This window comes from Brachyistius frenatus, unplaced genomic scaffold (genome assembly GCF_029030835.1).
Source record: "Brachyistius frenatus isolate BFR_SWC_R1_liver_20210118 unplaced genomic scaffold, ASM2903083v1 Contig_19, whole genome shotgun sequence".
Taxonomy (NCBI): Eukaryota; Metazoa; Chordata; class Actinopteri; family Embiotocidae; genus Brachyistius; species Brachyistius frenatus.
Window position 1 is genome coordinate 2,176,879 of NW_027210618.1, and position 20,027 is coordinate 2,196,905.

General features: G+C 40.3%; 2 protein-coding genes and 1 non-coding gene across 5 annotated transcripts in view; 2 read left to right on the forward strand and 1 right to left on the reverse strand.

Annotated features, from left to right (window-relative positions):
• Window positions 1-4,932: 4,932 nt before the first annotated feature.
• On the reverse strand, window positions 4,933-14,604 carry pus7 (pseudouridine synthase 7). Of its 3 annotated transcripts, XM_069695287.1 has the most exons (18): window positions 14,524-14,604; window positions 14,183-14,317; window positions 13,355-13,657; window positions 13,177-13,261; window positions 12,654-12,770; window positions 12,366-12,510; window positions 11,861-11,878; window positions 11,437-11,548; window positions 11,240-11,317; window positions 10,964-11,092; window positions 10,154-10,279; window positions 9,990-10,051; window positions 9,739-9,899; window positions 9,179-9,305; window positions 7,914-8,015; window positions 7,328-7,457; window positions 5,935-6,026; window positions 4,933-5,510 (listed from the first exon to the last, which is right to left on the reverse strand). In XM_069695287.1, exons 3-18 carry the CDS (start codon window positions 13,645-13,647, stop codon window positions 5,374-5,376), a joined length of 1,914 nt encoding a protein of 637 aa, XP_069551388.1. In that variant the 5' UTR covers window positions 13,648-13,657; window positions 14,183-14,317; window positions 14,524-14,604; the 3' UTR covers window positions 4,933-5,373. The 3 variants fall into 3 exon arrangements, with proteins under 3 accessions (XP_069551388.1, XP_069551391.1, XP_069551389.1); XM_069695290.1 differs by lacking the exon at window positions 11,861-11,878; XM_069695288.1 differs by lacking the exons at window positions 14,183-14,317; window positions 14,524-14,604 and adding an exon at window positions 13,808-14,147.
• Window positions 14,605-15,622: 1,018 nt separating this feature from the next.
• On the forward strand, window positions 15,623-15,696 carry trnat-agu (transfer RNA threonine (anticodon AGU)). Its single transcript has one exon. It is a non-coding gene; the product is annotated as a tRNA-Thr (tRNA).
• Window positions 15,697-18,898: 3,202 nt separating this feature from the next.
• srpk2 (SRSF protein kinase 2) overlaps window positions 18,899-20,027 on the forward strand; it is a 67,111-nt gene continuing 65,982 nt past the window's right edge. Inside the window, 2 exon segments of the mRNA XM_069695310.1 lie at window positions 18,899-18,995; window positions 19,256-19,322. Of these exon segments, the coding sequence (XP_069551411.1) occupies window positions 18,980-18,995; window positions 19,256-19,322 (83 nt within the window). The 5' untranslated portion in view covers window positions 18,899-18,979.

Here is a 20,027-nt window from a genome sequence, read left to right on the forward strand (position 1 = left end):
GACTCATAGGCTTGGAGGGATCACTTGTACATATGATTGACTCTTTGTATTCTGCATCTGGCAGATTCACAGAAGACATTTTTTTATTTCTTGAAGCCAGCCTGTGCGTCTGGCCGGGCTGGTGAGGCCCCTGGTAGCGTCTTGCACCAGGGCCCCTGACTAAGATTGTTGATTGTAGAGCACCGGTCAGCGTTTTTGGTGCATCTTACACCTTTCTTTATTTCTTGGAGCTGACCTGTGTTTTTTCGACATGCTGGACAGCCCAGCAGAGCTACGAGGAATTCACTGCTGAGAACCCATTTAAAGAAGATTCAAGTGTCTTCAGGATCAACTGGGAAATCTCAGCTGCCTCTTAAATCAGTGTGTGTTGAGACAGTCTGCCTGCAGTTCAGATGGATTTCTTCAATTCACAAAAAAGCCTGACTGTGTTTTCTTCAGCCAAAGACACATCCGGCTTTGCTTCATTTTGCTGACTCGTCATCAGTCCAGATGAAGCTTCGGACTTCAGTCTGAGTGAAGAATGAGGTTTACAGCTGAGAAGATTCAGCAGCAGAGACAGAGTCAGAGCCACAACACCACTGATCCACCGATGACTGCAGAAAGCCTGTGTGTGTGGCCGGGCTGGCCGGCTGCCTGGTAGCGTCTGGCACCAGGTGCCTGAGGACATGAGACACCATATGAATGTTCAGTGGAGTGCACGGGTCAGCGTTGTCAGTGTGTCTGGCACATTTCTTTATTTCTTGGAGCTGGCCTGTGTTCGAACCCCCTGGAAACTATGGTGAACTGTGCTGCTGAGATCCCTTAAAAAAAGATTGATCTGACACGACACCAAGAATGAACAAATTAGTAAGTAGTTGTTTACAAAGACTCTTAATATTAAATATATTGTGTTTATGGTGTATAAAATATGAAATACCTGAAGGTCTTAGCTGTTGTCTTTTTTTCTTTTTTTTTATCAGATGTTTGTCTTTAGAAAGAGAAGAACAAGACAAGAATTAGAACCATCTCAGTTGTCTCTTTTTGTCATTTGTTTTATAGAGTGGGACAAACAATTTAACAGAAACACCTACAGACTACGAGCAGACGACAAAAGAAGAGAAGCAGACAGCACGAACTGCCTTCTCTCATTTAAAAATTATACATTTATTCCATTTTATTTTCAGTATTTCTCTATTCATCAATGTTTGTTGTGTTCACATGACTGCTGGAGTTATTAACTGTTGTTCCCTCATATCTGTCATTTGTTTTTTAGAGAGAGAGAAGAGTGCAGAGGAGCCTGAGACGAGACAAGAGGACGACAAACATCTTATTTAAAAAGGTAAGTTTGAACTCATTCTAAATTATTATCAGGAAACACAGCAGGACATTTAATTTAATGTGATTTCAGTTGTTTTATGTCCCACGCCACCTTCCTTAATTTGTCCTCGTTTGTTAACGTTTTTGTCAAGTTTGGTCTCCTTATTAAATGAATACAGTTTTAAGAGCAAAAACTGCATATTCTAAGTTAATAACAAAACTCTGGATAATAATTAAGATCATTCCTCTGGCTGCTGAACCTGTTAATTAACTGTTATCTCTCCTTTTCTACCATTTGTCTTTTAGAGAGAGAAAGAAGACGAGAAGAGAAGGAGACAATATAAACAGAACTCTCTCCTTTAAAAAGTATAAATAGATAAAAGAATGATTGTCGGAAGTATAAAAACATAATGAAACAACTTCGTGCCACATCAGAAGTTACATACTGATGATGTGCAGCAGTGGAGAATTTTAAATGAAAAGTAATCTCTGCTTAGATCCCTGCAGGAGACGTTGGAGTACGAAGTGGGTCCAGATGCTTTGGAATTCATTCAACTGTTGATTTTATGCGAACAATAAAGGATGACTTTCTTCTTCAGAAACACTCACATCCTGCTAGATCTGACCCCTATCTAATATAACGTTATCAGACCCACCTACTAGTTTTTATAGTCTCCAAATTCACCAAAATCTGACAATTTACCTGACATCATCCCAATCATATGCAAATTTTTTCAGAATTATATTTCCAACATTTTGACTTTTAGAAGCGTTTTAAGTGTCGACAACAAAAACTACTCCAGTCTTGACTTTTTCCCCAAACTTCACCAAAATTCACCCATCCATCCAAGTCAGTCGCTGTATTTGTGAAAATATGCAAAATCACTTAACATGTACGACTCCACAAATCTTCATTCAAATGCTCCCAAAACTGACCGAGACAGTCTTTCGATATGAGGTATCATTTTCAAAAGGGTTGTTTTGGTAAAACTGTGAGTCTGCAGTGATATTCAATATCTTCCTGTAATTTGTACTCCATGGACATTTTTTTATTTCCCCAAACATCTGATTAAACTTCACCAAAAGTTTGAACCATCAATCCCAACCTTGCCGAAGAAGCAGTGTTACGTGTTGAACTAACCCACCTGTCGGTTCTTCAGCGCTGAAAATAGTCCGGTTGGTTTGCAACGTTGCTTCAGAGCCGGAAATGACTCCATCACGACGGGAGTCCGAGTCCCGCTGAAGGTAGGAGGTGTGATATCTCAACTAAAAATACAAAATGCACACACACACACTGATAACCAACCAAAAGGCGCCAAATAAATAAAAACATTTTAAAACCAAATAAAAAAAAAAAAAAAACATGTCTGTAAACTTAAAAACATGCAAAGTATAAAAAAATAACTTTTGTGCATCTGCCAGAGACAGACGTGCGAGTGTGTTGAGAACCTATTTTGCACATAGCTAGCCAGCTTGAGAGATTTTTGTTATTGGTTGATGTTAGCAGTTAGCTCTCTGAGACATACAGGCACAAAAATGATATAAAATAACAACGAGAAAAGAAATAACTTCATTGATCCTCAAGTCATAGCCTCAATGCACAATGTCAGTAAAGCTCTTTCCCGTGGTGCAAAATGTCCGAGGTTCATGTCCCGCTTCAAACAAACATGCAGGATATTAAGTGGTATTTTCTTAAGTCCATCCTTACAATTAAATGATTATTTTGTAGATACTTGACTGTGAAAATGCTTTTTAAAATCAGCTTTATTGTTCATTTTTGGTTTTGAAGATTCAACTTATATTTGTGAGTCATTCAAAATGAATTTGATATTGACCAATTTCTTGGATTTCTGCCTGAACTGCCACAAACTTCACCCCCAAAATCCCATTAATACATTTTCAAAAATTGACTTTTTAACATGAGCGAACCTCAGTTACTGTTAATTACCTGAGAGTGGCAGAAGAGAACAATTTATATAATGATGTAAAGTATATGCTTTTGTAAGAACAGAAAAAGAAAAAACATCGAACCCTGGGTTCAAACCCCCGAAGGTTCATGCTGTGAGCGACAGTGCTAATCGCTGCACCACCAATTATTTATTGCCCCGTGACGTTATATTCACAATCCCAAAATTCAAACAATTACAATATATTACCTCTCTGGCCTACAGAGCTCTTTTTTTTTTCAGGACATCCTCTGCATTGTCCTGCCCATGTACAACTAGTCAACAATGTTGCTGTATGTGCATGTGATTTACTTCCACGGTCTTCTCGTCTTCTACTGCTTGCAATTTTCATGGACCCGGATCATTGCCGCTCCTGGCTATATTTTAGCATATTCTTGATTTGCTGATTAAAATAATTTGCACATTTTAGAAATTTTTTTAAATAGTCAACACTTTCCATTTTGGGCCTCAAGTGTTCTTCACTTCACTCCACTTTCACCCCGATTTTCCTGTTTACTGGACCCATCATATTTTGTGTATTATTAGCTGTGTATTTCACTGAAACAAACTATACACAGCATACTAAATACTCCCAGTTAAAAAGGTCCATTTACAAATTGGTTGAAAGGTCTGGAAAACTACTGTTTGGATTTTTGATCTTAGATTTTGTGACACACTGTGTTCCCAAATGTCAACACTGATATGTTCACCCAAAAAAATTGATTTATCTTAGCTTTGGTTATGAATTAATGCATCATGGAAAAACTCAAGCCTGCGTGGTTGGGCTCTTCATTCGCTTTATCATATGCAAACTGATCCTCCACATAATGACGAGGAGCTCCACCAGCCTGTGTAGACCAGATTGGACCAATAATTTAGCATTTTCCCATTCAGCCTCTCAACTGCAGCACCACTCTGGACTTCTCTTGGTAAAACTTGAGCATACAAATGCAGCACAAACCAAAGTCATTGTCATTCTGTTTTAGAAGAGTTTCACTTAAAGTTGGATAATAATGTGTTTCCCTGCTGATCAGAATAGAAAACAGCAGTAACTTTGATTTTTTTTAATTTATTTTTTTAGAGCTGCAGTTTGTGCAATTCTTTGTTTGGACATTTTGTGGTCGGGAGTGACTTTAGTTCAGAGCTGGATCTCGAACTGTTACATCAAATATCAACAACAAGAGACAATTTAAGTTAGATAAAGTACGGTGTACAAATAAAAAAATATATTATCTTTTTTGCAGTGCTCTGAATTATTTATCAGGATCTGGTCTCCTGAATTGTGTTTTGTTGCAGCAGGTCATAAAAAAAAATGATACAGCACTGAAACATAAATACAGAGAAATAATCCAAACCCAGGAGGGCAGACATAACCCCCGGTTGAAGGATCTGATTAGTTTGAGGGGGCAGCTGCAACCTGCCAGCTGGCATATGCCACAGTGCCAGATGGTCAGCTCATCAGTGGCTGTTTAGATCAACAGCAGGCTGCTAAGAGCCCAAAATACATTAAATCGCAGGATATTTTGTTCTGACAACCAGCAGAGGGAGACCGTGTTAATGTGATCTTAGTCACATTATGAGGACAACCAGGCCCCTGTGGGAAAACTAGAAAGATAATGGCTTCATTGCGATATTAAATAAAGTCTTAAACCTTCTTTATGAGAGGAGAAGAACTAAATAAAACACAGCATTACTCTGAAGAAAGGTTTTTATACAAGCGAACCACAGACAGACACTGCGTGAAACCTTTTAGCAATTTTAACTTGTCTCAAGAGTTTTTCCAAATTCACACTATTAGCTTAAAGCAAAAAAAAATAATAAATTCATATTTCTGTACAACCCAGCAGCAGGAATTACTGTACGTGTGAGGACCCTGAACGCACCAGGTTCACTGTCCAAATATGCCGAATCACTGCAGCACAGAAACAATTTAGAGTCTGTAAAAACATGATAAAAAAAATTGAATAATGATAAATTGTTGCTCTTTGTACTTCAAAGAAATTACCTTTGGGTTCAGAGAGAACCGAATTGCTCTTACACACACATACTATATATAATACAACATAAAAACACTCAGAGCAGTATGTAGCCTGCAGCAGCAGTCCAGTTTGTGCCTGAAAGTGTTTTGGTTTCAGTTGAACCAGGTGGTGTTGAGCTGCGTCTGTTTTTTGATGCTGGTGTCCAGCTTGAGGACCTCTCTGATTGCCATGGTGGCGTAGGTCGACGGAGGCAGGGAGAACTCCATCCGCAGAGCGCGGTACTTCCCCTCTGTCGGGACAAAGGAGAGAAGAACTGGATCGGGCTGTGTGCGTCCTGAACTCTCATGCTTAATTTCTATTTTGTCATAATAAAAAATCTCCAAAAACAGATTTTCTTCTTGTGCCACATTCATTATGGTGGGAAACGTCAAAGACCTGCTACAGCCGAGCTACACTACACACTTGGTTTGTATTTTCAGTTTTTATTTTAAATGTGTGGTGTTGTTTTGTTTTTTTAAACATCTCTGAGCTGCCTTTTAAAGGGCCTGATGTATTGGATACATGTATATGGGCATGTGTGCTCATTTGTGTCCTTTAGTTTCATCGCATGTATGGCTGCAATTGCAAAACAGTCCTGAACGTCGCTGTCTGAACTAAATCCCATTTCACTCACACTTCTGGAACAAAACCAAAGAGGCCGACAATGAGCTTACCTTTGTTGAAGACAGGAGCAGGTTTGTTCTCCAGTTTCTCAAAATCCGTGTGCACCAGAGAGATCCTGGGGTCGTCGTACTGGATCACCTCCCTGCACACGACAAACACAAATAACACAACACACCGGTTTATACACCGCCCGCTGTGAAATGTTAAATTACAGAAAAAAGGCTCAATGCTAAAACAAAGTGTACTGCAGTACACAATAACAGCATCGTTGTTTTAACAGTGGTAGTGTTACACCATGTCTTTACACAAAGCTGATATGAGTATTGAGTGCTCCGTCTGTGTCTCTACTGTTGCGCAAGCGGCTCAAAAGTGGAACTTTGCCAGTCCTAATATGGACATACGGTGGGGACGCTGTTCTCGGGGTTATAGTCAGCATTTCTCTTCCTCCAAACACAGCGAGTCGGGTTGATGCCAAAGAGCTCGATTTTGGTCTCATCTGACCACATCACCTTCTCCCAAGCCTTCTCTGAATCATTCAGGTGTTCATTGGCAAACTTCAGACGGGCCTGTACATGTGCCTTCTTGAGCAGGGCGACCTTACGGGCGCTGCAGGATTTGAATCCATTACGGCGTAGTGTGTTACCGGTGGTTTTCTTGGTGACCGTGTTCCCAGCCGTCTTGAGATCTTTAACAAGTTCCTCCCGTGTAGTTCTGGGCTGATCCCCCACCTTTCTCTTGATCATCGATACGCCACGAGGGGAGATGTTGCGTGGAGCCCCGGGCCGAGGGCGATTCATGGTCATTTTGTGTTTCTTCCATTTCTGTTCCGTGGTGAACCAAATATCTTAGTCTGCCTCCTCCGAGACCTGATCGACACACAGAGGGCCTCGCGGTAGTGGTATTTTCCAGACAAGGCCGGACCATCCCTGTAAGTCCCTCCCCTTCCTGGCACGGTAGGGGGGGCTTCGGTAGGGCTCCAGGAAGTGCTAGCTATATTGCCCCACCCCAGTCAGGCTAATAGAGAGATGAAAATAGCAGATGAACAGATATGGAAGAAAGGCTAGGAAGTACAGAGCACGACCACCCGACGCGACACTACACAGGAGGCGTTCAGGGACAGTGTTGAGCGTAGGTTACCTGCATTTTGAGCCCAATACATAATAACAGTAGTTACACACATAAAATAGAGAAAAATAGAATTAAAGCCTAAAAATATGCTTCGGGTGGCATCTATGTGTGCGACATGTGAGCCAGCGCGCCAGTGGTGTAGACAGCTGTTGATTAACATAGAAGTCTATTGTTCTGTCGCGTGCAGTAAAACAGACGAGTTAAAAATACGACTGAAACGCCTCCTGCGGAGACAGCCCGTTACTCTGTAAAGCCATTCTGCTTGTTAAAAAGATCAAATGTTTGGGGCTCTGTATGATTTAAAGGTGTGCTAACCAGCTGACGTCACTGGGTCTGATGATGATCCGTCTGTAGGCTCCAGCCAGAGAGTAGTCCTTCACTTTGTGTCTCATGTTGTCGATGTCCAGCCCGTCAGCGGAGAGCAGCTCTCTGTAACCTTTACCAACTGACAGAAACATGCAAACAGCACCGATAACGCAACACGATTACATTCTCACATCTACATGTATATTTCATTTCCCCTTCTGTTACAAGTTTACTTTAATTTGTTGGGTTTTTAATGATTCTATGATTTTGTTAAACCACTCATTACTTCTATATTTTGTTCTCTTTCAAATCTCGGTATCTCACTCATGATATCAGAGAACTGGGGTACATCTGTAACCTAAAGGTGGATGTTTTTCATCAGGAATGAATTCATTTGGCTTTTTTATCAATTTAAGCTGACAGTTTAAAAAAAATTAAAAAATTAAAAAAAAATAACTTGTGTGTACAAAAAAAACCAGGTGTTTTCATTTGCACACACATCAGCATTAAAACCACCCAGTGTTATTTTTCTCAGCCGTCTTTTCATGTAACATACAAATAAATGAACTTGAAATCACACAGATCCACTTCTTACTGTGGTGAGACGGGTAGATGACATCAAACCCAGGGAGTGGCATCACAATGTCATGGATGGAGTGACTCTCGGCCTCCTCTGCAGACAGCACGTGTGCTTTGGCTTCAGAAACACACCAGAGACAAACATCAGAGGTCAATATTTCCTATATAACATCAGGAAATATGTCATCAAAAGCTAAAAATGCAGTTTGAATAACACTTGCAATTGAAGTCTGATGACATCACGTGTATTTTTGATGACCAATCATATTATTTGACTGTTTAAAAAACACAAAATATTGGCTGAGAGTTGCTTTTTTCTGTAGACTTTATCTGGGTAGAAACAAGCAGACTACTTGCTTTTAACTGCAAAATAATCCGAAGTGGTTTGAAAACATTTTTTAAACATGTTCCTTCAACCAATTTGTCATTCTTTAAACAAACTCTGGTGAAGGCGGTGGTTCAGCACAGAGGGAACTGCACTCGTTTACTTTCTTACAGAAGGGTAGCTGGAAACACTCTCATTTCTAAACGAAATGTGAAAACGAAATATGAAGCTGCAGCCACCAGCTTTAGTTTAGCTTGGCATAAAACTGCTCGGCCTGGTCTGTCCAAAGGTAAAAAATGTTCCACTTACATCTGCTGGTAACATGTGATCTGTATCTGACATCTGATCTGAGGGTCTTTGCATTTACACCTGCTATTAAAATGCGTCCCGTTATCTCAACTGTGCCGCAATTTGATCCGATCTCAATGTGAGGTGGGCTGGCTGATTGTGTGTCCCAGGTACTTTGGGGGCTCCATTTCGTTTTACGTTGCTAAACTGGAGCTAACTGGAGCTTTTGCCGTGGTTGGCAGAGGAAGGTGACTACTCACTAGCTGTTTTTTTTGCGTTTTTGCAGAATCTGGTCACTCTGTACAGACTGTATTTACATCCGTCTTGGATCACAAAGCTGGTCTGACCACCTCCAAATACAGTAAATACGATACAGTCTGCATGCATTTATACCTTGTATTAACATGTTTTACTTAACTAGACAAGGTTTCCAGACAGAGATTGCAGTAAGTGTAAATGAGGTAAAAAAAAAAAATAATTAAAAAAAAAAAAATTTTAATTAAAAAAAAAAAAATCAGCCAACTAACACCTATAAACATTGCCAAAACAGATTATATCTCATTTGATTAGCCTGTACAAATACATGTAAAAAAAAAAAAAAAAAAAAAAAGCAAACAACAATGTCCTTTCAGTTGTTAGGCAACGGAATGAAAAGGAAAATGTCTTACTTCCTCTGAGCACCAAGTCCCCCTCCACAGCCTTCAGGCCAAAGGCTTCGTGTCTGCGACTCACCATGGTGTTCCACACCACGCTCTGGTAGCTGTGGATGTACATCAGACGGTTGTTACGAGGGATCTGGAAAAGAGCAAAGAGGCAACAGCTTCAGTAAGAGCACAAAATTAATATTGATGTCACTTGAACAAACTGGCTTTTAATTTCTTGAGGCTTGTGGCTGATCTGATTCCCTGACCAAAATATCAACAGCTGAGCATTGTGGGTAATGTAGCCACCAGGTTTTGGGAAATCTGTGGAATAAAAAGGCGAAGTTTCTGGTTCAACTGCAACAGTTTTGATGCGTCAGCATCCCATATTTTTCAACTGTTTGTTGTGAGTTTGATCATTTTATGTGACTGCAATACTAAATCTGTGGAGTACTCTTCACAGACATATATTTACACATCACATTCAAATAGTCAATAAAATATATTTTTTTTAAATCCGTAAGTAACTGCAACAATCTTCCCGTTTTATTTACTTTAGCAAACGGCATTACTGACAGAAAACTAACCAGTCCAAAGGCAGTGACGATGTTTTTCTTGCCATACATAGACAGGCCTCTCAGTAGCTGTCCTTCCACACAGCGCTTGTTGGGCAGCTTTTTTAGCGCCGCCTCTGGGTCCTGAGTCTTTGCCCACTCTTCCCTGCAGCGGACCAAAAACTCTTTCTCTGCTGTAAGAAGCAAACAAGATGATGGGAAGTTTGAAACACATTTGAACCGCTTAACAGGTAGAGGAAAAGAGAGTGAGAAAAGTTTATTACCTCCGGGACGAGGTTTGAGGATCAGATCTACCACCTCGTTCCAGTTGTTCTTCAGAATGGCCCTGTCGCAGACAAAAAAGGAGGGAAGGACACTTCAGTTTACTGTCCTGGCAAATTATGCCACATCATGAAGTTATGCACGTATTTCCGTGTCGTGACCTCACCTGCCAACGTGTTGTGTGGGCACTGCTGTGGTGCCAAAGCGCTGCATGCCATAGTAGTTGATGAAGCCTGTCTGCTTGAGGGATGTCAAGGCCTGAGAGACCTGCTCATCTGTTCCTGAGATGTTCCTGATATCCAGATAAAACATGAAATAAAACAGCGTGCTGTGACAAACCGGCCATAGTTCCCTCTAGTTTGTACTGATTTTATTGGCAAATATTAGCCAATCGCTGATATACCGGTATCATGTATGTTGGCTGATATGAAAACTTTTTCTTAAAAGGACATAATGCGGAAAAAGATGCTTGGGGAAAATGAAAATTGTTGTATTTGTCTGTGTGTATTGTTTTACTCTCTTACGTCAGTATCGGCCACAAAAAAAATCAAGAGTATCGGTTGTGCTTGACCTGATGAGTTCATGCTAGTCATTAATAAATCAAGCACAAATATGGTAGTCATACTTAATTAACTGAACATCACGATTACACTAGAAGATTCCCGCCGAGACACTAGTTTATTATAGTCTCGCAGACGCAGGTTTTCTTCAGCTCCATTGAGCCTGCATCATGGTTTAACAATTGAAGAGCTTTTAAATGAAATTCTGTGACCCATTCATTACAATGCAAAACACCAGTGAGACAGTTGTACCGTCTATGAAACGTGACAGACAATTGCTTATAAGCAGTTTTTGAGAAAATATTTACATAAGTTTTGGCTTTACATGCTCTTGTTTTAATGCCCACAGCTGAAAGCTGACCAGCATCCAAACAACAGTAACGTAACGCACTGTATGTATACAAGGATCTTCTGACCTGATGACCACAGTGAAGTGGTTTCCCTGCAGCTCTCCCAGCTTCAGAGGGTGGTTTTTGTAGCAGAAGTTTCCGAGCTTGAGGTTCATGAGGCACTTGTTGAGATGAGACAGCCGCTCTGCTGTGATCCTGAGTGAACAGTGAAAAGGTTACTTGAATAATTGATCCTGTGCAACAAGCTGGCATGCCAGAGATTATCTACCCAGTAACAGCAGAAAATTAAAGAACGTAAGCACTGATTATTGCAGTAATGTGCTCACAGCTTTGTACACTCACTTGAGCACCGCTATTTCCTGCACAGTGATGGCCCTCTTGTCCTTGGTTCCCATGTAGGAAAACATGTTGGGTCTAAGCCTAGAGAGGGATGTGTCATTACACACATGTGAGTTCATTTGGCTGTTTGTGCGCTCCTCTGTCTCCGTTATTATTAGATGATTCGATTAATAGGCAAATAAAAAGCGCTACATCCAGACCTGAGGAACTTTGACAGCACATTGATAGCGTCCATGGTGTCTTTGTTCTCCTTGTACAGGACAAAGTGGCAGAAACTACCACGGTTTTTGGGCCAGAAGTGTTTCCTTGGAGCTTTTAATGGAGACAGAAAAAAATGCAATGAAAAACACAGTTTTCAATTCAATTGAAAAATACAAATCACTTTAAAAGGTCTCCCAATATTTCAGCAATAACCTTACAGACTCTCTATTTCCAAATATTTCTGAGCAGTGGGCCAAAAACCTAGTTTGTTATCCGGATTGTTTACTACTGCAACACATGATGGAGAAAAAAATTAAACCCGATATTACAACACAGAGCAATTTAACCATGTCTAGCAACCAACACCTAACTCCATATGGGTTTTACCACTTTCTCTGTGCTGTGTGGAGAACAGGTTCTTACCTGCAGCTGTTTTGACCTCTATCCACCAGAGAAGAGCAAAAGGAGGATAGAATAACGTTACTAAGAAAGAGATTCTTATGGAGCGTGGGACGGGTGGTCAGGGGTGAGGCCTCATGCATGGGCCTGAGAGTGGAGTGTGCTACTTAAATGGTTTATGAAACACAAGTGCAGGTTTTTTTTTCCACCGATGTGGCTCTGCTAATCTCTCCTGTCCTTCAAATTGTTCAGTCGAAACCTACATGAGAGCATTCCACTAAGGTTAAAGGTCGGTCCAGGAACCAAAACGCTGCCAGTTTTTAAACCACTACGAGTCCACATCTGAGCAGAATCATGCAGGTGTGTGTTGACCATGCATGTGCACATGTGCATGCATTGTAATTTACTGCTCTGGACGACATGCGCTGCAGTGAATAAAAGTAAAAGTAAGATGGACATGCAGTAAATCCTTTGATTATTACATGAATCTACTGTTCCAGAGTTCAGGTTGTGTTTCCTCTCCACATACCTGCTAAAGCCTTCTTCCCAGCAGTGTGGTACGCCACTATAAACTTGCGTCCTTCCTTCTCTTCTGTCTTTGTTTCCAGACCGGCAAACTGAGTCTTGATGGCTTTGTGGACCAGCGTCCGTTTCTCTTTAGTATCATCCAACACCTACAGATGTTAAAGAGATGAGTAAGAACTTAACATAAAAAAAATAAATTAAAAAAAAAGTCTCAATGACTTTGAAGGGATGTTATCTTTTTAAATGATGGTGGTTTTATTCTGAAAAGACAGGTGCACTCCTGTAAACTCACCTCGATGGAGACACTGCCCTCTTTATTCTTGAAGAACTGCAGCTCACCGAGCTCCTTTTTCTGCTCCTCAGTTAGCACCTCGATATCGTTTGACTGCTGTTCAGCCTCTGGGACTTCCTAAAATAGTAATAACATCACAAAAACCTCAGACAGCATGAACTGATCTGATTCAGGGATCTGAAAACACAGGTTCAAGGTTGTCTTTACTGCGTGTGTTGTGAACTGTGTCAACATCACATTTAAAATGATTTGGATAGCCAAGTGTACGTGCAAGAGGAATCAGAGGCTGCTTTCACACTTGGTGCTCTGTACTTGTAGGTAAGGGTGAATGCTGTGTATCGTACTCCAGCATTGTACAGGTTAGTCGTACTTATCTGGAAGCGCTGTGAGACTTGTGGACACGTTTAAAACGAGTTCTGTCTCTTACTGGCTTCAATAAGTCAACAAACTCCCCTTCAGTCCACTTACATAAGCAGCCATGTTGGTCAAATCTTAAATATAATAAAGAGAAGTGCTATCTTACCTCAGCCTCTGCTGGTATAGAGAGGTCATCTAAATGCGACACCGTGCCTTGCTTGTTGATTTCATGCACAACAAAATCAGAATATCTGAGTAAAAACAACAAGAAATCACCTGTTATACAAATCAGACTAAAACATTTTAAGGCAAATCATCTACTGGCTCTTGAAGGAGAAACAAACCTTTCCTTTAGGATTCCTGAGAAGCCCTCGTGGTCACTGACGTACTTCAGGATGCCCACATCCAGCTCAGTGAGGCCGTGCTTCATCATGTCAGCAAAGGTCTCACCATCCTCCTCTCCATCACTTGCTCCCCCTTCTGGCTCTTCCTCCCCATCTTGGTGGGAAGGACCTCCGTTTTTGTGATCATTCTCAACTTTTGGTTTCTTTGACGGTGTGTCTTCCTCTTCATCCTCCGGGCAGCTTCTCTTTTCCCCAACCTGGGCAGGGGCAGGTCCGGGCTCGGATTCAGCCATCAGAGCCAAACTGGGACAACGGGGGGGGGGGGGGGGGGGGGGGGACAACGTTTTAACACATTACAAGCAAATACATCAGCTAAGGGACAATCCACCAATTTTACAAATAAAATTTGGCAGGAGTACTCATAGCAGTTGTGTACTGTATGTCCTCGGCCACCTGCGTTATTTTTCCCACAGACTTCAGAAAGGTCAGAGTTTGGCCTTTGTTGTGCAGCAGACAGAAGAGAGACGACAACAAAGGTGCCTCGCTGCCCTCAAACCAGGGAACAGGATATTTAGTGTACAGAACATTTGTGACTTTTAGCAAGTCTACCAACACTGTGGAAGTACAACACTGAACAGCCCCTTTCGTTGACGTCATCAAGTTAACAGAGTGAATGTCATGCAGCGAGTCAAACACAGTCAAAGTAACAGGCTACAAAAGCCGTACTGTACTTGCAGTTGTCTACATTGACATCAACGCGAAGTACAACCGTATGTTGATAAGTCAGTGATGCATTAAATGGCCTAGAAAACGATGCTACCGACTTACTGTTGGTGAGGCTGAGGGAGCAGGAGACGGGTGCAGATCTGGGAAACACTCCTGCTCCTCCTCCTCCTCCTCCTCCTCCACCACCTGCTGTACACTTGCAGAGACCTCTTGACGGACCCGAGCTCGACGCAGGCGCTTACAGGACAAAATGAACACGTTACACGCCACTCACAGATCAGCAAAAGACGCAGGCGACTTCTCTCCGAGAGAAAAAAAAAAAAAAAAAGCTAGCTAACGTCGACGGCAATGATGTTTTTAACGAGCAAAAGTGGACTGAAAAATAGGTGTGGAGAAAGCGAAAAGCGCCGTATTTTAGAGCCACGATTCAGATGTAACTTTACCTGCGGCTGGTGAGATTCAGAAGAGAGCGGACGGCAATGAACGCCAGCTTTTCTCACACGTGTGTGTGTGTGTGTGTGTGTGTGTGTGGGTCGGTTACGGAAACAGTTCCTGCCCCAGAGCCCGCCCCCTGCAAATGGTTGGTTCACAGGGCCTGTCAATCACAGAGTTACGCTGCCTTCGTGTTATGTCGGCAGACTGCGAGGAACAGGAAACACACCATGTACTTGTACTTTTTACTTCACTAAATTTTCGAGACATGTTTAGTTACTTTACAGATTAAGATTCTCCCATACTAAACAGATGAAAAAAAATGTCAGTAAAAAAAATTGAAACTTGGAGTAATTCCTTGATTAGTTTACTCGTCAATTTAAGGCTACAAATATTTTTTTATAACCAATTATATGATATTTTACATGCTAAAACATTTACAGTTCCAACTTCTCAGATGAGGGGATTTGCTGTTTTTACTTTTTACGTATTAATTATTTTAATTTATGTCTAATAATGTTGTGGTTTGGACCTCCGGTTGGACAAATTTAACATGGTTCAGGTGTCCAAACAATTAATTGATAATTAGCAGATTACCCAGTGTATAATATCAATATAATCCATTTGTATTTAGAAACCAAATACTTTAATTAGTCATATTTATCTAATTAAATACTACATAATGTTATTTCAATACTATTAGACATTTTTTTCCCACTAAGTACTTCTTTAAATAACATTTTCTTCACTTTCTCCTGTCATTTTCTATAAATGAAATATATTCACAAATTAATTTTTTTTATAATGACTCACAAACAGTAGATGAAGACCTATGCGTAGTTTTCATTGAAATTTTGTTTTAGAGAGAGCATATCAGACCCAAATCATTGGGCCTTATCCAGTAGAATAGTTTATATTGCCTACATCTTTAAAAATGCTTGGAAGAGATCTTCATATTGAATTTAATAGCCTACTGTCATTGCCTTCACTTGCAGCCATTAGTTGTTGACAGTACTTTAATTTTTTTTTTAATTTTCCAATATATCAATGGGTTCAATCCATATCTACTACTGTCACTACATAAAACTATCAGGTTCACCAATCACCACAGGTGCCGTGGCTTAGATGGTTAAAGCGCCTGTCTAGTAAACAGGAGATCCTGGGTTCGAATCCCAGCGGTGCCTTTTCACAGGGTTGGACTGCACACTGCTTAAAACAAGATGACGTGAGTATGAAGTTTAAGGTTCAACTGGAATGATGTATTTCTCAATGGCCATTTTACTAATATGATGACTTTGCCACTTCTTGATTAGTAGATTTCAAGTCAGAGCAGGTATTCATTAATAAGAAAAGATGGAAAATGGAAATTTAACTGCATGTCACAATTACTGTTAAAAACATTGAGGCAATTTGGATGCAACCGTCTTTATGCAGTTTTTTTTTTTTTTTCCCCATCTCTTCACACAAAAAAAATTCTGGGTTATTTTAATAACCCAACTGTTGGGTTGGTTTAACCAAAGTGGGGTTATGAATATTAACCACTGGGCTGGAGATGACTCATAATGATTGAAGTCCACCATTTTAATGCCAATTACTTCGAGCCACTTCGCCACAACACGTCACAGGAAAAGGTAAGTCAATAAAACTGTAATATGAATAATAATAATAATAAGCTCCAAAATAGCTTGGTTGGTTTCTTCCTTTTAACACAGCTTTACTTAGTTTTCAACAATAGCTAATTTGTGCTAGCTGACATTAACAACAGCGAGCACTACCTGAGACTAATATTAACCATTAACACTAATGGTAAAGCGCCAACAAGCGAGAGTTGGCTATTCTTCAAAACTATCGTCAAACTATGTAAAAAGATGCACTTAGCTTGCTCGTAGCTAGCACGAACCAATTGTGAGGTAGTTAGTCAAACGTTTTACATATTTTGACACAATTTAAAGCACAATTGTTTACCAAAAGAAAGTTTAGTGTGAGGAACATTATATTAATTTGATATATTTCAATACCATTGTATTCATTTTATAATTACATGTATTGGAATGTTAAATTAGTTTTGATTATATTGTTTGCTTGATGCAATAAAAAAAATTGTTAGGACATGATGTGCTTGTTTCATAATTTCATAACAATTTAATGTTATTGATGCGTCTTTTAGTTCAAAAGTCAACTGAAATTCAATATGTACAATTTTAAGTGTAACTGACAACCCAGAATTTAGGTTGTATTTTTTTTTTTAACCCATTTTTTTGCTTCAATTTTTTTTTAAATTTTAATTCAACAAAGTAATCAGTTTTACCCATTTTTGGTTAAAAAACATGATGGGTTAAATACTTAACCCAACCCTGCTGGTTTATAATAACCCATGCCTGTGTTCGTCCCTTTTTGACCCAGCCATTGGTTACCAAAAAAACAACCAAATTGGGTTATTTTCAACTCAGCATTTTTTTTGTTACCAATTGGTGTGATTGTGCAGGTCACACAGGCTACAGCTAAAATACTTTTACCAAAACACTGACAAACATTTGATGCAATTTTGAGTCATATCATGATTGTTTCTTTGTGCTAAGATCTCAGTTGTCTCAACTACAGGTTTTGTTTTTAATTTGCAAAGACTTCAACTTGTAGGGAAGCCCTATTTATGTAGAACTACGATTATCACCTCGTAGTTGTCTGCCTCCAACAACCTGTCAAGTTGCAGTTTACATTCATATCTTTCCAGACTCATATAATAGGTGTTGTGATGACTTTGAAGGAATCGCTATATGTTCAGGTGATTGGTTAATAAAGACAATTTACAGTAGACAGTGTCTCAAATCAGGATGTTGCTGCAAAGAAGCTACAAATTCTAAAACATGGATGCTTCGCACACATTTTCAACTTGATAGCACCAAAGATCTACACAACCATGTCAGGTTCCTGTTGGACCCTCAAGAGAGTCACCGATACGGCGCACAACCAAATGTGAAATACGGTCACAATCTCCCCTTCTGTTCCCGAGCTGTGGTGTCGAATAACGGCCGGAAAAGTGTTTTTGTAGAACATTATATTGTCACTTTGAAGTTGACCTTTAACCTTTTGAATATAAAATGTCTTCGTTTTATCCTGCTGCCTTAAAACACGAGTTGCACTTTGGTTGTTAAATTCAGTTCAAAGTCTTATGAGTAGTGAAATTGTAAAATGTAACCAGACTTCAGAAAACAAAACTAATTTAAATTAAGATATTTAGTTAAAATCAAATGTTTAGCCACATGGACAGTAGTTAGAGACAGACATGCTTTTCTTTTACAGTCTTACATTTTAAAGAGTTTGCTCCTCTATTGACACAGAGAAGATACACCACCAGCTTTTGGAGCCATTTTATACAGACATATATATGTCTGAACAGAGGAGACGTGTGATGCTGCCTTCAGAGACAGTGAAATCAATTGTAAGTCTATAGGAGTGACTGTATTCAGTACTGGCAAAGGTTAAAATGGTTTTCATTAAAAAAAAAATTAACCATGAGTTAATTTAACATAGGCTACATGTTAAATTGCTGTTTGCGTTTAGGGTATGTATTAAAGACGGACAACAAGTTTCAATTGTGCCTGTTTTCTTTTAAAAAAAAGAGTTGAAAGAGATTTTACCCTCTAAAAAAAAAATCATTTTGGGAAGATTGTTAGTAGCCTATGTTAGTTTTAAGTGAGCTGTTAGCTGTTCAATTCACTCATCCTCATTTCAAGTCCTAATGGCTCAAGTTACAATTAGAATTCAGTTCTAAATAAACACTTGACGTATTATGTTGAAATATCTTGGATATGAGTGGCCAAAAAAATGGAAAAGATGAGTTGATTGAACTCAATTCCACTGTGATGTTTTACTGTGTAACCTTGTCAAAGCCAAAGTTATTCCACCACTGTCAATGTACATGAGGCCTAAATTAGCCTAAAATAAATCCTTCATTTAGTTTCATGTTGAGCAAATATTGTTTTAAGACATACACTTTTATATATATATATATTTAGATATATATACACTTTTATATATATATCTAAATATAAATATATAAATATATATATATTTATATATATATATATAAAAGTATATATAAATATATATATAAAGTATATATAAATATATATATTATATATATAAATATATATATATATATACTTTATATATATATCTAAATATAAATATATATATAAATATATATATAAATATATTTTGATATATATTTATATAAATAAATATAAATATATATAAATATATATATATGAAACTGCTGTTACAAATGAACTTTGATGTAATGATTTGTGTATGGTGGCCGTATCCACGCGCGCGACTCCTACTACAAACGACAGAGGGAGCGCGTGCCATCTGAACGCAGGGAGGTTCGCGTGAGGAGGAGGAGGAGAAGGAGAACCGGCTGCTGCCGTCGAGCTGCCCGCTCCTACTGAGGGAAGAGGAGGAAACATGAGCTCCAGGAAAGGTGCGTATCCCTCAGCCTCTGTGCTTAACCTACTCTGTTTATATTTAACGTGAAGGCTGGCGGAAGTTACACGGTGCGCGGTTACACGACGCTACGTGACCCGTGTCAGACAGCTTCAGACCCTGATGATGATGATGATGATGATGGTGGTGGTGGTGTGTGTGTTTGTTCTTCCTTCCCCCCCCCCCCCGTGTATCCTCGCACCCTTCCCCGGACGTCGTTCATGCCCGTGAACGAACCTACCCTCCTCCGACCGGCAGTGATGGCCATTCAGGCCAGAAAGAGGAGGCCGAAGGGGAAGAAAGATAAAGCCGGTCACCATCGGAGGTAAGCTGGGCGGCGGCGGCGGTTTGTGGGGGGACTGTACGGCTCCAGGGAGCGCGAGAGAGCGGAGCGTTTGTTTGCCGGGGTTTGGTTTGTTGACAGCGGGTCCCTCTCCGCGTGACGCCGGTGCTGTTGCCCGGTGCGTCGGCGGTGAAGACTGCGTGTGCATATGGCAGAAGGGAGTATTTTCATCCAAAGACAGGCTCCTGTGGAGAGTGGGAAGTTGCCATTTACGTCCGAGGACTGTCTGTGTGGACGACGCGGTCCCTAACGGTCCCTAACGGTCCCCACCTGACTCCCTAACGGCTGTTTTCCAGCAGCAGTTCGAGCCCACGCCTCTAAAGCGTCGGACCTTATTTCGCCTCTCTGAGCTCCCAGCACTGATGGCCTCCTGATTGATTTTGGTACTGGGGGGAAGGGGAGAGAGGGGAGAGGTTGTTTTCTTTTTTTTTTTTCAAAGGGATCTTTGACAGAAATTTCCGTGGTCGTCCTGCAGCAGTGATGGCAGCAGCAGACGGGGTACGTCGCCCAGACTGTTTTGGGAATCGCTCCCATGGTGTTATGTAACTTTTCTTGGATCTGCCAGAGGACCGTTTCCTGGTTGTGTCAGACGGTCTTTACAGGACAGATGCACGGGAATTGTATCGTGATTTTCCCGGCCGGCCGGCTGTGCAGAGCGGCGCAGCGGCTCTGTAAAGTGCATGCGAA